Raw genomic sequence first — 21,594 nt, forward strand, 5'->3', positions numbered from 1 at the left:
AATAAATAAATATAAATAAGTTCCTGGGATTGAATGGCTAAACTGTGAAAAGACAAATAAATTCATCAATGGCAGTGAATGATTTAATGCGGTGGTGGCTCGCAGTTTTTCTGTATCCGTTTTGTCTTTGCAGGTCTCTGGCCCAAAGAGTGGTATGAGGGTGTTTGTGAAATTGCTACCAAGTCTCCTCTCCTGACCTTCCCCAGTGGAGAGCCCCTCCGCTCAGAACTGCAGTACAACTCGGCCTTGAAAAATGACACCGTCACACCGGTAGTGCTGAGAGAGCAACAATCCCCCTTCGGCACGTCGGCTGCGTGACTGACGTTTCAAACGTCTTTCCTCCTCCAGGCGGAGTTGAGCGAGTTGCGAGCGACCATCAACAATCTCCTGGACCCCTCCCCGGAAGCATCCGCCCTTATTAACAAGCTGGACTTCGCCATGTCCACATACTTGCTCTCAGTCTACAGATTGGAATACATGAGGTCGGTGCACCGCGTGCTGAGCCGAGCTCTGTTCCTCAATAAGAGCCCGATTTGCTAAGAGCGCAAAGAGCGAGCGCTTAAATCACTCCAACAGAATGTGCACACTTGTTATCAGCCGCTGTAAAAAGGGCTGCCAAACGATACTGTGGGTAGGAGGGACACGAGTTGAAATATTTCCAAGCAAGCGATATCAGCACAATTTTATCAGTTTTTAGCGCCCGGTTCGCATTCGGCTTTCAGACACAGCTGTTTGAAGGGGAAGTCAACCCAAACATATTTTTTTCAAGTATATGTTCTATGCAAACACACTATTTGAAACAAGGCATTCGGATAAATATTCTTGGATAAATATTATCTCTGGGGGCGGCCATTTTGTCACTTATGTCGACTGAAAGTGACATCACAACTGCCCAGGGCTCAGGTAACGACCAATCACGGCTGAGCTGTTTTCTGAAGCTGAGCCGTGATTGGTCGTTAGCTGAGTCCTGAGCAACTATGATGTCATTTTCAGTCGACAGAAGTGACAAAATGGCCGCCCCTTGAGATGGCTAAAAAGGGGTGGATTTTGCTGCTTAACTCATATTCCACAAACGCAATATTAATCAAAAGCCTTGTTTCAACTAGTGGGGCTGCATAGAACATATTCTTGAATAAAAACATGATTGGGTTGATTTCCCCTTTAAAGCCGCAAAATCAGCCAGTGCAATTTGTCTTGGTTTTGATGTGTTGAATTCATTTATTTGCATGTACTCCTCCCACATGCCACAAAATGAGCTGCGCCACAATTGAACACACTCGGCAGCCGTAACCCTGGTTTGCGCCCGGTTCGTCTCAGCTTCCAGCATTTGTTATTTTGCTGCGTTGACAACGTTGGCTCCTTGCGTCTTTCATTTTCACCCTTGTAGGATGCTGCACTCCAACGACCCAGACCGCTTCCAGGTCATGTTTCGCTATTTTGAAGACAAAGCCATTCAGAAAGACAAATCCGGTGAGGTTTTTTTCCCCCACCTGTACCTACGTTGTCTTCTTTTCACAGTCTTATCTTCCCCAAATTTCTGTTGCCATCAGGAATGATGCAGTGTATCATTTGTGTCGGCGACAAGGTATTTGATGTCTTCCTTCAAATGATGGCTGACAAGGTGAGTGTTTTTTTTTTTTTTTTTTTTTCCCCCCCATAGAGCAGAAACATATTTGCGTTTGATTCACCAACATTTCTACTTTTTGTTATAGCCAAAGACCAAAGAGCACGAGGAGGAATTGGAGCGTCATGCCCAATTCTTGTTAATTAACTTCAACCACACCCACAAGAGGATCCGCAGGGTGGCAGATAAATATCTTTCTGGGTTGGCTGAGACGTGAGTGGTCCGCCTCTTCCTGTCGCTTGCGTGTTAGTCACTATGTTTTTGTAAGCTCTGCCTCCCACTTATACCAGATTCCCACATCTGCTTTGGAATGGCCGCGTGCTGAAAACCATGTTAGACATTTTGCAGACCCTCTCGCTCTCTCTAAGTGCGGTAAGTATCAAGGAGGGGAAATGAGAGGAAACAGCCGCCCATTTTTGTTGTACTACAAAATAGAAAGAAGCTTGTGTGACAATATAGTCCAAAGGGACGCCTCAAATGTTTTCCAAATGTTTTGTTCAGGACATCCACAAGGACCAGCCTTATTATGATATTCCAGATACCCCTTACAGCATCACCGTCCCTGATACGTATGAGGCCAGAGAGGTACGTTTTGCGTCCACTAGAGGGCATCATAGGGGCAAATTGCCTAAACAGTGGTTCTCAAGTATTTACACCACTTCAGTACCACTTCAAAAAGAATACCTCTAAAAGTACTCCCATCATGACCAAAATTGAAATACACTAACGGCCAAGTATTGATCCAAAACGAGGCAGAGGTTTTATTCCTTAAAATGACATCTGTTTATCATTGGAAGCCAAATTGGCATCAGGTGCCGTTTGAATATTAACACTGCGCTTGAATATAGAAAAATAAAAAATACTGAATGATTCCATTATTATGTATTGCACATTACAGTCAAATAAATATTGCACTCAACTGAATGATTAAAAACAAACAATTCTTAAATAATAGATGAAAAGGTAATATACTTAAAAGTTCAATACAACTGAACTCTGTTTAAATGTACTGTACTTGAAAGTTAAAAAAATATTCTGTACAAGGAAAACAAAAACGTATTTACATGAAAAGTTAAAAAAAAGGTTCTATATTGTAATAAAAAAAAGGATATGCAGCCTGTATGTATAGCTACAAATGTAATTCTCATATGTTTGATTGTACATATTTCCTATTTTCATTCAGTGATTCTGATTTACCACCAGAGAGAGCCCACGTAACCCACTTTGTGAATCACTGGCCTACTTATTTATACAGCTTATTTAAATGCTTTTCTATCTTCACACAATGACAATGTGTGCTAATTACTTATATTTATTTTGCCCCGATTATTTGGGCCCTTCTCAGAGCATCGTGAAGGACTTTGCTGCACGGTGTGGAGAGATCTTGAAAGAAGCAATGAAATGGGCCCCTTCAGTCACAAAGTCTCATCTTCAGGTCCGTATTTTACCTTCAGTAGGACAACATGAACTCAAAGATGTTTAAAAAAAAAAAAATCCAGCATGTTTCTCCCAGGAAACAAACTGCGAATAGGCCGAATCTGCGTATTGCTCTAACATTTTCCAACATCTTCAAGTTGTTCTTCTTCTTATCTCCTCTTGTGTGTGTCGAGCAGGAGTACTTGAACAAGCATCAGAACTGGGTGTCGGGTCTATCCCAGCACACGGGCCTGGCCATGGCCACAGAGAGCATCCTGCACTTTGCAGGCTACAATAGGCAGAGTACCACACTGGGCGTGAGTCTCACACACGCACACGCACACATTTGTCTGCAAATGGGCCATTTTTCATCGCTGCGGTATTTAGATTCACTCCGCAATCAGTATCGCATCCGTCCGTTTTCCATACCGGTGATTCGTTTCAGGCTAACAGTGAAACTAGAGTCCAGCTTAGCTGACTGAGGGCAAGTGCAACCAAGACTGATCATGTACGCAGGCAACCATAAATGCTAGCTTTCACTCCTAACGTGCATGTTTCAGGTGTTCTTTGGCAATAAATATTGTATCTGAGTTTAGTTAGGTGATCTTAAACTCTACTCTTGCGGGAAATCTAGCAAGCTACTGTGTTGAAGCCCGTTTTGCCCTCGAAATGGCTTTTCAAGCTAACAGCAAATGTGCTTTTTAGCTGCTTGCTCCGAACATTTATGAGTTTTGCTGACACCATGCTTGTTATATGTGCGCGCTGATGTGTTTTATTGTGTTTACAGTGTCGTCTTTTAACTTGCTCGCATACTTATAATAATGTTGATATTGTATTGTTTTCGCGCACATACACCACATTATACCAACACACATCTGCTAAAAATCCATATTGTCACGGGCTGGTGAAACGCATTCTCTGCATCCACTGATGAATGAAAACACATTTGATCACTTTAACTCATTCACTGCCGTTGACGAGTTTACTTGTCTTTCGCAGTCTAGCCATTCAAATCCAGGGATTTATTTACCGGTATATATTTTTTCCAAATTTTTTTCAAACATAAGGGTAAAAGAGGGTCTGAAAATGTCTGGTAGTGAATGAGTTAAGTATCTCCATGAGCTCCACCAAGTGCACACTAGTGTTGATTATATTATTTGTACATTTAAGGCGGAAGTCAACGCAAACATATTTTTTTCAAGAATATGTTTTATGCAAGCCCACTAGTTGAAACAGGGCATTCTGATTAATATTGCATTTGTGGAATATGAGAAAATCCACCCGTTTTTAGCTAGCTCAGGGGACAGCCTATTTGTCTTCTGTCGACTGAAAATGACATCACAACTGCTCACAACGACCAATCACGGCTCAGATTCAGAAAACAGGTCAGCCGTGAGCAGTTGTGATGTCATTTGCAGTCGACAGAAGACAAAATGGCCGCCCCCAGAGATGGCTCAAAACGGGTGGTTTAACTCTTATTCCACAAACACAATATTTATCAGAATGCCGTGTTTCAACTAGTGGGCCTGCTGGGCATATTCTTGAAAAAATATGTTCGGGTTGACTTCCGCTTTAACAGCTTTTTGTGCAGCTACACATCAAAACCATTTCTTCTATTACATCAGACATTGTGGTGCACTGTATATCGATTTCCGCAGAATTACGGTATTATACTATTATTATTTTTCTTGAGTGTGGCTTACAGTGTGATTCACACCCTTAATTACTTCCCAATGCATGTGTACATTAGTTTTGTGTGTCCATTTGTTGTGCTTGCGGCATATGTGTTCGTCGGCTTGCTGGATGCTATTTGCGTCTTTCATTTGCTTCATTTGTTTTATTTGTCTCTATCAAACTACCTGCCTGGTTGGTTGGCTGCTTTACGGATTTTGCTGGTTACCCGGTTACTTGGCTGCAATGGAATGATGGGTTGTTGTGGCTGGATGGTTGCCCATTTGGCTAACGGTTATGCCGGTGCCCTCCTCTGCCCCGCACCATAGGCGGCGTTCCCTCAGGTTGGTTTGAACAATGAATACAACGAGACGGCGGCTTGCCACGTTTGTCCAATGCTGAGCGCCAAATGACATTGTGTTTGCCTCTCCAGACCACCCAGCTAACAGAGAGACCTGCATGTGTGAAGAAAGATTACTCCAACTTCATGGCGTCGCTCAACCTGCGCAACCGATATACTGGAGAGGTATAATGTGCCATTTTTTTGCAACGACCTGGATTCAAAGTCACAACGTTGACTTCTAATGAGGTGTAATGAAAGAGTTTTTAAAATTCTGTTTAAAGAGGAAAATCAACCCAAAAACATATTTTTCAAGAATATGTTCCCAGCAGGCCCGCTAGTTGAAACACGGCATTCTGATTAATATTGTGTTTGTAGAATATGAGTTAAGCATCAAAAATCCACCCATTTTTAGCCATCTCAGGGGGGCGGCCATTTTGTCACTTCTGTCAACTGGAGATGACATCACAACTGCTCAAGGCTCAGGTAATAACCAATCACAACTCAGCTTCAGAAAACAGGTCAGCCGTGATTGGTCGTTATCTGAGCCCTGAGAAACTGTGATGTCATATTCAGTCCACAGGAGTGCCAAAATGGCCGCCCCCATAGATGGCAAAAAACAGGTGGATTAACTCTTATCCCACAAACGCATTATTAATCAGAATGCCTTGTTTCAACTAGTGGGCTTGCATAGTACATATTCCTGAAAAAAATCCACTGTGCATAGTGGCTATAGTCAGGGGTGTAGCTAGTCATTTCCACATGCACATGGAACTAATTTCCCCAAGTATTGTACATAAATTCAATTTTGACAAAAGGTGAGTACGTCAATTTAGGCCACTCTGTACTGTTTTTTTTTTGTTTTTTTTTACACCTCTTACAGTTATCTGACAGCTTAGGTTATTAGTTTCATAGCCTCCCCCCCAGTCCAGTGAATAATATTTATCACCAAAGATATTACATACCATATCAACATTTATAATCAACTAAAAAGTGTGAATATGAGAACATTTTTCTCTTTAAAGTCCTTAAAATCCTTCTTGGCTATTATTATCGTGACAATTGAATCATCTTGACACTTTTCCTGCAATTGACATGAGCACTAATCGACAATTAATATGGCGGTATTGCCACATTTCAACTGCTTTAATACAATTAGTCACATCTTCATGATGAGAAGTGCCACTCATGTCACTCTCAACCTCTTCTCCACTTCATCTCTACTGCATCCACTTTGGATAATGCATGCTGACCTCAGTGCGAGAGATAATATCGTCTGGCTCTTGCTGTTGTCATTTACGCTCATTTGAAACGTTATTAAGAGGTTACCGTATTGTGTGGGAGGAGCAAATGGAGGGAAAATTACAACCACTAAAATAAGCATATTGTTCAATAATACCTCTCTGACAGTGTTAATGAAAACCCATCATTATTTTATTTAGAAATTAATTTTCAAATTCTTGTATTGGACTTCATTGTATTGTGCAAATGTTGCTCATATAATGTCCAGGGAGCTTATTTATCAAAATCACTTATTTGGTATTCCGGTGTTACTTATTTGACATAAGCTAAAACATAAAGTAATTTTTTCAAAGGGTTTCCACTTTCCTTTGTATAATTCCATAATAATAATTCCCTTTGGCATTTTTTCTCCAAAGAATCCCTAAAAAAAGATCATAAATGTGTCTGTTATGAGGTGGCCGGTATGATCCAGTTTTCCGAGGCGACGCACAGTCAGTCAGACCTGAACAAGTGGATGATTGAGCAGATGATGAGTGCACTCGACAGCCGAGATCCCGAGGCTTTCACCCAGGCCATGTTCAAGATGGCAGCCTTGCTAATAATCACCAGAAGTGAGTCATTCTGCACTAACACTTCAAAACTGTAAAAAGTCGTAGTCTCAGGCTAAATTGAAGCGTCTTCTTTCGTCAGACTGCAACCCTCAGCTGCTGCACCATCTGTGCTGGTCGCCCCTGAAGATGTTCACTGAGCACGGCATGGAAACGGCCATCGCGTGCTGGGAGTGGCTGCTGGCTGCACACAATGGGGTCGAAGTGCCGGTGAGTGTCGCTCCGCTTTGACCAGCGACCGCGCTCATTCACAGAGTGAATACATCTTGCCGTCGTGTTTCCTTTGTGCGCAGTTCATGCGTGAGATGGCAGGCGCTTGGCAGATGACGGTGGAGCTGAAGATGGGCTTGTTCTCCGTCGCCAAGGTGGAGACGGGCCCCCTGGCCGTGTCAGAAGAGAGCCAGCCTGCACCCTGCGCACCTGACGTCATACCCCACTTCCTGTGGATAGAGGTCAGCGACACTGCTTCATCCCACTTGATTGATTGATTTATTGAACATATAAACACAACATGAAAGACACGAAGAAAACAACGAAAAAACAAAACAAAATCAAATTAAAGGATCAGTACTTATCTTAATTCAGTAAAGTTTATATGTTTAAGGGGAGTAGGAAGAAATAAAAAACTTGTCGAGTCCTACCCCTTGTTCACTATAAAGTATTGGAAATCATGTTCTATTAATACGAAGGTGGGCTATTCATAAATGCATACACACATATACCCGAGCATAACCCATACAAAAACTAAACTAAAAACGCTTATTTTACATATATACAAAGTAAAGCGTTATAAATAGAAACAAAAACAAAAGTATAAATATAAACAGACATGCCCCTATTATACAGGTCTATAGATAATCATATTCATAAACCAAAAACTAAAGACAGTAAATTAAGAGATTCACTTTCATTTCCTGTGTCTATACTTGATTCATATATTTTTGTAATACTATATTTTTAAACCTCTTTTTAAATACTGAAAATGATTCACAACTTCTCAGTTGTATTTCATAATTATTTATAATTATTATTATTATTATTATAAATTCACACCTTTGAAAGAAACACACATTTGCTTTATGTTTGTTCTTGTCCTTGATTTTTTTTAAAGACACTTGTACCCCTTAGCCTATAACAACCTTTTCTTATTTTGAACAGCTTCTGTTCCAACTTCAAGTGGAAGTCAACCACAACATATTTTTTTCAAGAATGTGTTCTATGCAGGCCCACTAGTTGAAACAAGGCATTCGGATTAATATGAAATATGAGTTGAGCAGCAACATCCACCCGTTTTTAGCCATCTCAGGGGGCGGCCATTTTGTCTTCTGTCGACTTAAAATGGGGGGCTCAAGTAACGACCAATCACGTCTCAGCTTCAGAAAACAGGTGAGAAATAATAATGGTCATCCATTCATCAGTCTTTATCTTTTTTCAGTTTCTGGTGCAGAGGTTCGAAATAGCCAAATACAGCAGCTCGGACCAGGTGGAGATTTTCACCACCATCCTGCAGCGGTCGCTGTCTCTGAGCGTGGGAGGAGCCAAAAGCAACTTGAACACCCATGTCGCCGCCATCGGGCCAAGATTCAGGTGAGCTGCCTGTGCCCGAAATCTTTTGAACCTTTGAAAAGCAATGAGTACATTGTGCCATCTCCGCTTTATTATTTAGACTGCTTACTCTGGGTTTAACTCTCCTGCATGCCGACGTGGTGACCAACGCCACCATCAAAAATGTACTGCGAGAGAAGATCTATTCCACAGCTTTTGACTACTTCAGGTAGAAAAGATGAGCGTTGCGGGGGCGGAATGAAAGCTTGTCACTGTATTAATTTCGGTGGGTTTTTTTTTTTTTTTTCGGACTCTTGTAGCGTCAATCCCAAATTTCCCACTCAGGCTGATCAGAGGTTGAGAGAAGACATCAGCATCATGATCAAATTCTACGCTTGTCTGCAGTCAGACAAAAAGTATCTCGCTGCCAACCAGCTGGTTCCCCCAGGTTCGGCACTTTTCCATATAAGCTACTGTACACTGACTGGCCAAAATATTCGGCACTACTGCAATGAGTAATATTATTTGCTGGAGCTATTTTTCAAGACAGCTCTGTAGTCTGCAGGTTTATCTAATATTGTGGCCAGAAAGTGTTCTTTCCTCTGTGGTCTGAGGTGCAGCAAGATGCTAAAGGCAATTATTTGGCCTTGTCTAGATCCACAAGACATGTCGGTGAACAGCTTGACCGTGATGGCAGTGACGGACAGCCGCAGTAACTTGGATGCGGCAATGGGTCAGAGGCAGCAGGTGGCTCAGGGATGGATTAACACCTACCCTCTGTCCTCTGGGATGTCCACCATATCTAAGAAATCTGGTGAAAATCACACACACTGCCTCTACTTGTAAAAGAAAAACAAAACAAATATGATAAAAACATGATAGAGTGTTGATACGTTTCTGCTGTGATTTTGAAGGCCTCTCCAAGAAAAGCAACAGAGGCTCTCAACTGCACAAGTACTACATGAAACGTCGTACACTTTTACTGGCTTTACTGGTATTCATATTTGATCACACTTTGGCAAATAAAAAAATGGAGCGAGTCATGTGCTCACTGCTTATGTTTTTTGTTTTGTTTTTTTTTTGTCCGTGCGGCTTTAGGCCAGCGAGATTGAGCGGCTGACGACCTGGTACAACCCTTTGTCAACTCAAGAGCTCGCCATCGCTACAGAGCAGTCTGTGGAGACCAGCATCGCCAACTGGAGGTCCAAATACATCAGCTTGACAGAGAAACAGTGGAAGGACAACGTAAATCTGGCGTGGAGCATCGCACCTTACCTGGCGCTGCAGCTGCCCGCCAGGTATGCCAAGGGCTCGCATGCATGGCAGCCCTCGAGAATGGTACACAGGACGTTAAAGCGGAAGTCAACCAAACGTATTTTTTTCAAGAATATTTTTCTGTGCAGGCCCACTAGTTGAAACACAGCATTCTGATTAGTGTTGTGTTTGTGGAATATGAGTAAGGGGCGGCCATTTTGTCACTTCTGTCGACTGAAAATGACATCACAGATGCTCAGGGCTCAGATAACGACCAATCAGAGCTCAGCTTCAGAAAACATGTGAGCCGTGATTGGTCATTATCTGAGGGTCTGTGCTGTCATTTTCTGTCTACAGAAATGACAAAATGGCCGCCCTCAGAGATGGCTGAAAACGGGTGGATTTTCCTGCTGAACTCATATTTCACATTAATCCGAATGCCTTGTTTCGACTACTGTGCTTGCATAGAACATATTCTTGAAAAAAAATGTTTGAGTTGATTTTGTCTTTAAGAAACAGTCAGTGAAAGCATGAAGGTATTTATTGCAATATAAGCATGTAAAATAGTGACATCACCAGCTAATGGCCTGACATGCATTTGACAGCATTTTCAGTTGTTTTATGGAAACTGAGATTATTTAGTCGCCTTAAAAAATATGTAGAAGAAAGATGAGCTGCTTGAAATGCCTTAATGATTTGGTGTTACACAGCGCACCTCACCTACAGTACTTGGCTATTCATGAATTCACCTACCGGTAGTTACTTTTTGTGTGGATCCAATCTTCAGCTATTCACATATTTTTGTGATCTCTTTGGCAACAACAAGATGGCACCAAAGCCCCTGTCTAATTATCTAATGTTGTAAAAAGCTTGGAATGATGCGTTTATCCGGTTGTTATTTTGAGTTTAAACTACGAATATAGGCAGGGATAAAATTTTGGCTGGGGGAAACAATGTTCACTTTCCGATTGTCTTTCTTCTTTTCTCCTCAGGTTTAAGCACATTGAAGCGATCGTGTCGGAGGTGACTCGTCTGGTGCGTCTGGATCCCGCCGCTGTGTGCGACGTCCCTGAAGCCGTCAAGGTGAGCTCTTGATCTTGATGCCAGGCTTCTTGCGCAAGCTCCTCAACCGAGCATGTCTTTGTGGACTTTGCTTGGTGCACTGCGGCGCAGTCACCTCCATTTGCATTTTTAAGCGCCAAGCGTAAGAAAATGTTGAGTGCAAATGCTTTGCCGTGACCCAGTATTTCTCTGGGGAAAAAAATTCTCTTAATGAGGTGATGCTTCTCTCAGAGCACTTAATGTATGTCTTAATGAGCCTCTCACATGTATATTGAGGAAGTGAGGCAGGAAGGACACCATGTCCCACATGGCCTTCACCATTCAGCAATTGCTTCTTCTTGACACCCTGTGGTTTCTTCCAACCATTTCAGCGATGTTCTTATTGTCAAACTATTCATACACACGTTTATTTCTCCACAGTTCCTAGTGACGTGGCACACAATCGACGCCGACTCTCCGGAGCTGAGTCACATCCTGTGCTGGGCGCCGGCAGATCCGCCAACAGGGCTGTCCTACTTCTCCTCCATGTACCCTCCTCACCCGCTCACGGCACAATACGGGGTCAAAGTGCTCCGCTCGTTTCCTCCCGTACGCTGACACGTCACCTGTTGCGTTTGCATTTCGAGAAGCCGGTTTGAACTTCTAAAATATTTTGACTGCTTTTCCTAGGACGCCATCTTGTTTTACATTCCTCAAATTGTTCAAGCACTTCGCTACGACAAGGTGAATATCTGAATTTTTATATCCACCCCCAAAAAAAGCGGCACTAATCTTGTTGTATTAATTTTTCGCAACAATCATGACAAAGTTAAAAAGTAAGTAGGACAGTTACAGTTTGAAGGATTATACTAAAAAATATATTTTGAATTATGTAAATATTATTTTCCCCCATTAAAAGAGAAAGTCAACCCAAACATTTTTTTTCAAGAATATGTTCGAATGCAAGCCCACGAGTTGAAACAAGGCATTCTGATAAATATTGTGTTTGTGGAATAAGAGTTAATCCACCCGTTTTGAGCCATCTATGGGGGCGGCCATTTTGTCACTTCTGTCGACTGAAAATGATATCACAACTGCTCAGGTAATGACCACTCACAGCTGACCTGTTTTCTGAAGCTGAGCCTTGATTGGTTGTTACCTGAGCAGTTGTGATGTCATTTTCAGTCGACAGAAGTGACAAAATGGCCGCCCCCAGAGAAATGGGGTAGATTTTGCTGCTTAACTCATATTCCACAAACGCAATATTAATCAGAATGCCGTGTTTCAACTAGTGGGCCTGCATAGCTGATATTCTTGAAAAAATATGTTTAGGTTGACTTCTACTTTAAGTCTCTATGGCATGAAGTGAACTGTCCATCCCACTCGAATAATAATTGCACACTGCATCTGTTGAACATCCTCCATAATCCGGGAACTGGCCTGCTAAATGCTAATGTTTATTAGCTAACAAACAGCAGATCCTTTTTTTCCACTTGTTAACAGTCTAAACTTCACCAGCCCTTGCTTTTGGTTGCATTTCACTGCAACCCAATTTTGATATCTCCGACCGTCTCTTGGTCTAGATGGGTTACGTGAGGGAATACATCCTGTGGGCCGCGCAGAAGTCGCAGCTCCTCGCCCATCAATTCATCTGGAACATGAAGACCAACATCTACCTCGATGAAGAGGCTCACCAGAAAGACCGTAAGCTAGGATAAGACACAGTAAGTCTCATGACAAAACGTATGCGCATCAACGCCCACCCCAAAAAAAAATCTCTCTTTCAGCCGACATTGGCGAGCTGTTGGAGCAAATGGTGGAGGAGATCACAGGCAGCTTGTCTGGACCAGCCAAGGACTTCTACCAGCGAGAGTTTGACTTTTTCAACAAGATCACCAACGTGTCAGCCATAATCAAGTACGAACACACACGTTTAAAGAAGCTGTGTATGAATATGGAAAGAGCGCATTAAGGAGTAGAGGTGCATCATAAAAAAATTAAAGATGGCTATAATGATGTTTGTGTGCCTATTTTAAAATTTGTTGGAGCCTTTGGAATGGCATCAGCACGTTTAGGTAAAAAGGATAGAGTTGAAATATGGGACCATACATTCAGCAAACACTTAAATCTTGTGCGTGTTTAATATTTTGGTGCGCATGCGCACCTGTGCACCACTTACAGTACCTGCACTGCTGACTAAAAGCATTCGCTTTGATGCCGTCATGGTATTTAGTCAGCTAATTATTCGAAGCTGAGGCAAAATGGAGTGCACTACTCGAGGAGGCAATTCCAGCCTGCAACAACAAATAATGTCGAATTTTTACATTTCTTACACATTCACTGTTAAAAACGTTTTTACCTGTCTTTTCACAGTCCAGCCATTCAATCCCAGGAACTGAATTATATTTTTCTTCTATTTTTTTCAAACGTTAGTGTAAAAGAGGGTCTGAAAATGTCTGGCAGCGAATGAGATAAATATTTGCACATTATTTTACTGCTCATTTTACCTTTGGTCCATCAAGGAAATGTACCATCGTCAAAAGTTAAGATATGCATTTAAGTCTTCAATAAACTATTGTACAGAAACGTAAACAAGGTATGGACTCAAACTTTGCCCTCTCTGCAATTAATTTTTTGTTTACTTTGTGGAATTTTCCCGTGTGTTCCGATGTTTTGCTCGTCTCCTGCCTCGAGCTACCCGCGCTCCCTTCCCGAAACACCTCGGCCAATCATTTCCGAAGTGTTGTTTGCTTTAACGTCCCTCTGATTACGCGCTGGTCTGCAAGCTGCTCACTGAAGCTAATTATTTGTCCTCTGATGTGTCCCACTCCGGGATGACAAAACTCCCCTCAGTTCTCATTAGGACAATCATGGCAAATATCCAGAGGTGAACGGCCCTCCCTTGTGAGCAATAACAGAGCCGAGCTGACACCCGTGATAGTGAAATCCTTCTGTGAGATACCCATGCATGCATGCTTACATCACTTTGTTTGTGTGTTTCTCTCAATTAGACCTTTTCCCAAAGGGGAGGAACGGAAAAAGGCCTGCCTGGAAGAACTATCCCAAATCAAAGTCCAACCTGGCTGCTATCTACCCAGTAACCCAGAGGCCATCGTTTTAGATATAGACTACAAATCAGGGACCCCAATGCAAAGGTGGGTCCCACGTTTGCACCGAACATTTATTTACCACACACATCCATGTAACACTGAACCTTGTCAAAAATGCGCCTAGTGCTGCCAAAGCTCCTTACCTGGCCAAATTCAAAGTGAAGAGGTGTGGCGTCAGCGAGCTGGAAAAAGAAGGTACTGTCACTAATGTTTACGGTATTTGGATACAAACATCTCACAGGTCATGGAAAACATGTCTTTAAAGAGGAAGTCAACCCACACAATTTTTCTAAGAATACGTTCCCAGCAGGCCCACTAGTTGAAACGCGGCATTCTGATTAATTTTTCATTTGTGGAATATAAGTTAAGCAGCAAAATGCACTTGTTTTTAGCCATTTCTGGGGGCGGCCATTTTGTCTTCTGTCGACTGCAAATGACATCACAACTGCTCACAACGACCAATCACGGCTGACCTGTTAATCGACCCGTTTTTAGCCATCCCTGGGGGCGGCCATTTTGTCACTTGTGTCGACTGAAAATGACATCGCACACCCTCAGGGCTCAGGTAACGACCAATCACGGCTCAGCTTCAGAAAGCAGGTCAACCTTTAAACAGGTTTTTAAACTTTAAACATCAGGAACAAAACACGTAACAAGAATAATGTTCAGGCCCACTATAGTGGTTTCATTTTCTTTTCGTCATTCATCGTGAGACACTTGGGCTGACACGTAGCTCTTGATTTTGGCGTGGCAGGTTACTGATCGTGGAAATAAATTCCATATTAAACCCCCTGCAGTGTGCTCACGTACCCCTGGTTGGGCAACACTAAGCTACGGTACAATGTGACCCTGAAGGTTTGTGAGCGCCGCCCTTCTTCCCTTCAGGTCTGCGCTGTTGCTCCGACTCTGTGGATGAGGAGAAAAGCGAAGATGAGGCCAAGAGAATCTGCTGGCAGGCGGCCATCTTTAAAGTGGGCGACGACTGCCGACAAGTACTGCCCTCGCGCCGCCCTGACTCGGATATTCCCCGCCATTTTATGTCGTGTTTTTCTTTTCCAAGTCTTTGCTTTTGTGTTTAGGACATGCTGGCGCTTCAAATCATCAGCCTGTTCAAGAACATCTTCCAGCTGGTGGGCTTGGACCTCTATGTGTTCCCTTACAGGGTGGTGGCCACGGCTCCAGGAGTAAGACATTCTCAAAAACGCTAACGAATCAACTTTCTCGTCCTCATGTAAACTTTCTTTTTTGTTATCCCAGTGCGGCGTGATCGAGTGCATTCCAGACTGCAAGTCTCGGGATCAGCTCGGCCGCCAGACGGACTTCGGCATGTACGATTATTTCCGCAACCAGTACGGCGATGAATCCACGCTGGCATTCCAGAAGGTAACATTGGTATCCACTGAGCAGCCCGGTTCGCGGTAGCACACAAATGAGACTGGCTGCTTCCTGTTTCCCCTTGCAGGCGCGGTACAATTTCATTCGCAGCATGGCGGCGTACAGCCTGCTGCTCTTCCTGCTGCAGATTAAAGACCGGCACAACGGCAACATCATGCTGGACAGCCAGGGGCACCTCATCCACATCGGTGTGTTTGTCGTTGTGTCTGCAGAGGTGTTGAAGCAGAAAACTGCACTACCTTCTCATACTGCAGTTTATTTTATTTTATTTTTTGCTTTGTTGCTAGGCAGAACTTCTGGGGCATAGTTATTTGGCCCCCAAATCACAATAGTGAAATTATACCACAAACTATGATCCACAACACTTTTATACCATTGCCATCTTGTAAAATAACCCTTAAAGTGGGAAGTCAACCCAAACATATTTTTTGTCAAGAATATGTTCTATGCAAGCCCACTAGTTGAAACAAGGCATTCTGATAAGTATTGCGTTTGTGGAGTAAGAGTTATACCACCCGTTTTTAGCCATCTCAGGGGGCGGCCATTTTGTCACTTCTGTCGACTGAAAATGACATCACAGTTGCTCAGGGCTCAGGTAACGACCGATCGCAGCTCACGTGTTTTCTGAAGCTGAGCTGTGATTGGTCATTACCTGAGCCCTGAGCATTTGTGAGCTCATTTTCAGTCGACAGAAGTGACAAAATGGCCACCCCCTGAGAGGGCTAAAAACGGGTGGATTTTGCTGCTTAACTCATATGTTGTTGTTTCAACTAGTGGGCCTGTTGCAAATATATTCTTGAAAAAAACATGGTTGGGTTGAGTTCCCTTTTAAAAACTTGCAACAACACACATGCATTGAAGACTCTCTTTAACTTTTGCCTTGTAGCATAGTTAGAGAAGACATGTGTCATTGATCTCCAATTGGCCAGTTTAGGAGTTAAAGCAGTAACAAAATATCAAAATAAATAATAGAAAAATGAATACAATATTCCTTTTTAACTCATTCACTGCCATTGACAGATTTAGTTGTCTTTTCACAGTCCAGCCATTCAATCCCATGAATTTATTTCTATTTTTTTTTGCAAACGTTAGGGTAGTGAATGAGTCAATAGTAAAAAGTATTTATAAAAAACAGCCAATGACAATAAAACACTCCTGCAGCACCTCCACATTCAAACCAAACACCAATCAAACAAGCTGATTTTATACACATTTGCTATTTTGCATGCGAATCATAAAAGATGACACGCTTTTTTCACCATGGTGCCATCTGGCGAATCGATTGGGGCACTGTCCCACTTGCCCCCAATGCAAAACGGTGTGCATTTGATTGGCAGATTTCGGCTTCATGTTCGAAAGCTCCCCCGGCGGCAACCTGGGCTGGGAGCCTGACATCAAGCTGACTGACGAGATGGTGATGATCATGGGCGGCAAGATGGAGGCCACGCCCTTTAAGTGGTTCATGGAGATGTGCGTGAGGGGTTACCTCGCTGTCAGGTGAGTACTACCATACCAAAAATAGTTCCTGGTACAACGTGACAACGCTAAGACAGACCGGTGAATTTAGACCCTACATGGACGGCGTAGTCTCCTTGGTGAACCTCATGTTGGACACGGGGCTCCCCTGCTTCAGAGGGCAAACCATCAAGTTGCTCAAGTGAGTCCACCGATGTGACCGCAGGACACAGTTCCGTTTTTATTCTTCGAAGATTGTCTACACATTTTGCACAAAATTTTTCTTTGAGTGCTAGATGCAAACTTCACAAGAAGCAGCAATTTGGTGACTAGTTCTTAAAAAAAAAGAAACCAAGTGCTTTCTTCAGGTTTCAGTTCAAACTAAACACAGAACAAAGACATTTTGTGCTCAACCAAACCACATAACTTTGCCTTACAATAGTCTTCTAGCTTAATGCTAACACATAATGGCAAACACCATTAACAGGCTATGAAACTTGTATCAATATTGCGGTAGTTTTAAGGTAGACCTTAAAATAGCTGCATTTGGACACAAAAATAGCACCTCATGCAGATAGACTATATACTGTAACAATTTTCACTCTCATGTATTCTTTATCCTCTGCGTAGAACAACTAAAATCACTGCATCTTAGTTGCGACAGTCTTCTGTGTTTCATTTTCAAATCTACTGTATGTTATTGTGTAGTATGCCTTTATGGATTGTACTGTGCCTGCCGGTGGCCCGGACACAAACACTTGACTCGACATGCTATGTCTATTTGCCGTTTGTTTTAACTCATTCACTGCCATTGACGTGTTTATTTGTCTTTTCAGAGTCCATCCATTCAATCCCAGGAACTTATTTTATATTTTTTTTCAAAGATTTTCAAACGTTAGGGTAAGAGAGTGTCTGAAAATGTCTGGCAGTGAATGAGTTAAAGGTAATTCAAGATGACTTTGAAATGCTAAACTACTTTGGGATCATAATATGTGGCGTAATTATGGTTTAAATATGAATTGCTGGGGCCTGAATTACTGGCAGTTTTTGGGTATTTGTGGCAGGGCTCAGTCCCCGCCCCCGTGAATAGTGGGAGATTATTGCACTGAAAGGTTGACTCCTGGTGCTCTGCTTGCAGGCAGCGCTTCAACCCTGGTTTGAGTGAGAAAGAAGCCGCCGCCTTCATTATTAAAGTCATCCAGAACTGCTTCCTCAGTAGCAGGTCGGTACCACAACTACCGAGCACCTCATTCTGCCGCGTTCTATCAGAACTGAATTGACACACCAATTCTCTTCTGCTATTTTCCCGCAGGAGTCGAACCTACGACATGATCCAGTATTACCAAAACCAGATCCCCTACTAAGCGCTTGTGCCTGAGCATGTGCACTAATAGACGGCATGTGTGTGTATTTGCGTGCGTGCGTGCCTTTTAATAATGTTCTACATTGATCACCGTGGCTCCTTCACACGTCGCCTTGTAAGATGTCGTCTTGTCTTTTTTATTTCCATTTGTTCAGTAATTTATTTCCCTTCTGAGCTAAGTGTCGTTATTGAGAAATTCATATACGGTTGCACTCGTTGCATCTTGACTTGTGTGCACTTAAATCTGATGTTAATTTGCACGTTCGCTGAAACTGTTGTGCCAATCGGAAACGATTGTTGAAGAAAATGTGACGGTTCAGTAGCAGAGCAACGTGGCCTGTCCCGGGCTCTTGTACGCGGCGGTACTGCTGCGCTCGTCTTTTTCACGGACCGGTCGGAAGATTGGTACTCGTTTTGTTTAAAGCACTGTCGATGTGGGTCACGGTTGCCGTGGTGATATTGCACGTAATTGTGCCGTACGTTATCATCCAAAGGGAAGGGTTGCTTTTGTTTGGATGAAGGTGACAGTTTGAATGTTGTTGCATGAAGAACTTCTGTACGGGTCCACTTGCCATGAAGCTTTTTGGTGAATGTTTTTCAAATGAGTCAAACCCGCCATGTGCCCAATGTTAGTTGTAACGTCACTGATTGTAAAGATTCCGCCTCACTTTGTACATTTATAGCCGTGACCCATTCTCTGTCTCCTTTTTCTATATATTTATGCCTTTTGAATCAGAATGCACAAGATGTCAAATTAAATAAAGATTATATTGATTTAAAGAAACACTTCTGCATGTATTTATTTTATTGCATTTAATGAAATAAAAAATTGAATTTATTTAAGTCTTAAGAGCAAGTTAGCAGGTTCATATGGAGCTCTGTGACTGAGAACTGTCCCGCTTCTCATCATTTCTTAAAATCCACCTGATGATAGAAAAAAGTGATTAGCACGTTTGTCTCAGGCTTCTGAAGTTTGGGGTTCAAATCTTGGCTGCGGCCTTGCATTGGTTTTTGTCAGGTACTCTTCCCACATTCCCCCCCAAAAATGCATAGGTTCATTGAAGACTTACATTGTCCTTATAGGTGTTAATGTGAATAATGTGTGATTGGCTGGTGAAAAATCAGATGGGATAGGCTCCATCTCACGGAAAATTATTCTACTACCGAATACACTAACTCAGGTCATCTTCCCGCTTTATCCATTAATGTCCACTAGAGGGCAGCACATCACAACATTCGTACCACCCAAAGCCTGATAGCTTGGTGTTTTGATTAGATAAAACATACACTTATTCACTTTTTTAAGGATGACAAATGCTACGTAAAAAATAAAGAAATACATATATATATATATATATAATAATAATAATAATAATAATACAAGTTATAGCTTTGGACCCACGTGCTTAAATAACTTAAAGCACGAACGTTCTCAGACATGTTTTTTTTTTAACAAACATTTGAACCACACTTAAAATATTTATTATATTCTTATAATAGATATTTTAAAATGTTTTTTTTATGTCAAATAAATTAAAACAAAGCATTGGTTGTCACTGCTGGACTAGCAGCTAACGCATCATGCTTTTTAAACTAATAAAAGTAATGTACCATCACAGCATTGCGGTTTGCCTATGATAAATTTGACAGCTGTGTTTTTGTGTGAAAAACCTTCCTAACTATTGTTGCCTAATGCATTCTGCTGTAGGAATATACTGCACGACTGAAATCATTTCAATGAAAAAACATGACATTAGCGTCAATGTCAGCGCCGTGATAGGAAGATGAGCGGTCACATGACAAGGGCTGCATATTCGTCACGAAAGATGAAATTAGAATAAAAGTGCTGATGCCTGTTTGACCGTTTCACATTGAATTAATATTTCATTGCATGTACATACTGAAGATGCTCACCTTGATGTATTTTTCATGACAGCATATCGCTGAGTGTCAGTGCTGCTTGATGTTCATCTGATCCCTGCAGTCTCGCTTACCTCACCGTGTGCGCGTGCACGTGCAATGTATAGGCTACCTGCTCACTTCAAAATTCATGCGCAAAACTGGCATTGGATTTTGTTTGTTTTTTGCCATCTTGCAACATATTCTTACAGTCTTACATTGTGTTCATTTCTATAAAACGTTATCTTTTATTTCCAAGTTCTGTGACAAAATAAAAATACACAATGAATGCCACTACCGTAGGGCATTCCCACCCCCACCCCCCCCAACTTCATGAGAGTGACCTTATGAGCTATCGTGCAAATTGTTGATGAATGTAGAATCAGGGTATCATGATTCTAGTATTAATTCAGGTTTTCGTTGTTAAATGGATACGTTTTTGTTTATAGTTTTATATTACATTTAATATTGTTTATATTAATGTATAATGAGTTGTTTCTATTTTTTATTGTAATTTGTTTTCATATGTATATTTACATATTAACTATGTTTATATTATTATTATTATTATTATCCTTATAATTTGAACTGTAATAATAATTCTCAAGCATTCACTTATGCAGAAAAGCCAACGCTGCTTCACAGTATGAAGTCCCACACTAAAACAAGAAATAAGTATCAAATTGTAATAAAATCTTGTCAAAATACCAGAAAATGACAGTTGGTATTTAAAAAATGTAATGGAAAAAAAACCTGAAAAAAAAAAAAGTGAGTAAGACAGACAATCACCAACGTTTTTGAAACTGAGAGCTACTTCTTGGATACTGATTATTTTTTAAGGCTACCAGGTTGAAACACACTTCTGAAAGAAAAGAAAGCTGTTCAAATGTTTAATTATGCTATTAATAATGATTTGTATCTACAGTATGTGAAGTCACTGATTGTGTCAAAGATTTCTCACAAAAACAATGATTTGACAAGGTAGAAAACAGCTAAATATCAACATACAGCACTTAATATAAAACTTGAACTTTTCTTTAACTCACCATGTCCCATCACTGCTGAGCTATTTTCAGAACTGGCCCATGGGCTATTCATGTGCTTCTCGGGGGTAAGATAGTGCCCACGAGAGCCATGTTGTCGATGACCTCTGTAGTTGCCACTTTTGAAAAGGAAAGATGTCATCAAGACATTTGTCGCACTTGATTCCATTGTGTGTGCACTGTGGTGACGCCAGAACTGTCCGGCTCAACACCTCCGCCGAATAGCGAGAAAATCAAGTTGTACGCAGAGGATTGTAATTTGCGCAAAAACAGAGCGAGCATCATCCCGTCTTGTGACACGTTCATGCTTGTTGGCCCACAGCTCAGCATGGCGGCCATGTGCCGGCCAATAATGAACTGTGCAATGAGGCTTGGGCAGGCATCAAAGTGTCGCTGTAGAAAAGGCCACTTGTCCAAAGGCCGCATGCAGACAGTCAGGCCCATTGATGACACGCTGCAGCTAATCGCCAATCGTGGCCTCGGTCGCTGCGTTTATGTATGTGTGGGGTTATTCTCCTCTAATATGACTCGCATTGCACAGCTGATATTCAAAAGCAAGAACAACATTTTTTTCCAAGCCCGAAATAA

General features: G+C 41.9%; 1 protein-coding gene across 3 annotated transcripts in view; it reads left to right on the forward strand.

The window, feature by feature from the left end:
* pi4kab (phosphatidylinositol 4-kinase, catalytic, alpha b) overlaps window positions 1-18,848 on the forward strand; it is a 32,627-nt gene extending 13,779 nt beyond the window's left edge. Inside the window, exons 21-55 of one of the 3 annotated variants that reach the window (XM_086029880.1) lie at window positions 134-270; window positions 349-482; window positions 1,388-1,470; window positions 1,551-1,621; window positions 1,713-1,837; window positions 1,915-1,996; window positions 2,126-2,209; window positions 2,970-3,059; window positions 3,238-3,357; window positions 5,041-5,055; window positions 5,145-5,237; window positions 6,748-6,904; window positions 6,984-7,111; window positions 7,195-7,353; window positions 8,337-8,488; window positions 8,568-8,675; window positions 8,767-8,894; window positions 9,102-9,260; window positions 9,361-9,440; window positions 9,545-9,744; window positions 10,693-10,783; window positions 11,183-11,350; window positions 11,432-11,485; window positions 12,325-12,445; window positions 12,529-12,658; window positions 13,753-13,896; window positions 13,976-14,046; window positions 14,737-14,843; window positions 14,931-15,035; window positions 15,109-15,234; window positions 15,314-15,434; window positions 16,584-16,743; window positions 16,814-16,903; window positions 17,840-17,923; window positions 18,014-18,848. In XM_086029880.1, the coding sequence (XP_085886006.1) occupies window positions 134-270; window positions 349-482; window positions 1,388-1,470; window positions 1,551-1,621; window positions 1,713-1,837; window positions 1,915-1,996; window positions 2,126-2,209; window positions 2,970-3,059; window positions 3,238-3,357; window positions 5,041-5,055; window positions 5,145-5,237; window positions 6,748-6,904; window positions 6,984-7,111; window positions 7,195-7,353; window positions 8,337-8,488; window positions 8,568-8,675; window positions 8,767-8,894; window positions 9,102-9,260; window positions 9,361-9,440; window positions 9,545-9,744; window positions 10,693-10,783; window positions 11,183-11,350; window positions 11,432-11,485; window positions 12,325-12,445; window positions 12,529-12,658; window positions 13,753-13,896; window positions 13,976-14,046; window positions 14,737-14,843; window positions 14,931-15,035; window positions 15,109-15,234; window positions 15,314-15,434; window positions 16,584-16,743; window positions 16,814-16,903; window positions 17,840-17,923; window positions 18,014-18,065 (3,929 nt within the window). In that variant the 3' untranslated portion in view covers window positions 18,066-18,848. Of the gene's footprint in view, window positions 1-133; window positions 271-348; window positions 483-1,387; window positions 1,471-1,550; window positions 1,622-1,712; window positions 1,838-1,914; window positions 1,997-2,125; window positions 2,210-2,969; window positions 3,060-3,237; window positions 3,358-5,040; window positions 5,056-5,144; window positions 5,238-6,747; window positions 6,905-6,983; window positions 7,112-7,194; window positions 7,354-8,336; window positions 8,489-8,567; window positions 8,676-8,766; window positions 8,895-9,101; window positions 9,261-9,360; window positions 9,441-9,544; window positions 9,745-10,692; window positions 10,784-11,182; window positions 11,351-11,431; window positions 11,486-12,324; window positions 12,466-12,528; window positions 12,659-13,752; window positions 13,897-13,975; window positions 14,047-14,736; window positions 14,844-14,930; window positions 15,036-15,108; window positions 15,235-15,313; window positions 15,435-16,583; window positions 16,744-16,813; window positions 16,904-17,839; window positions 17,924-18,013 lie in introns of those variants that run through there. The other 2 variants (XM_086029881.1, XM_086029882.1) reach the window with 2 other exon arrangements.
* Window positions 18,849-21,594: the final 2,746 nt, after the last annotated feature.

This window comes from Filicampus tigris, chromosome 5 (genome assembly GCF_054856515.1).
Source record: "Filicampus tigris isolate MCC_2025a chromosome 5, RoL_Ftig_1.0, whole genome shotgun sequence".
Taxonomy (NCBI): Eukaryota; Metazoa; Chordata; class Actinopteri; order Syngnathiformes; family Syngnathidae; genus Filicampus; species Filicampus tigris.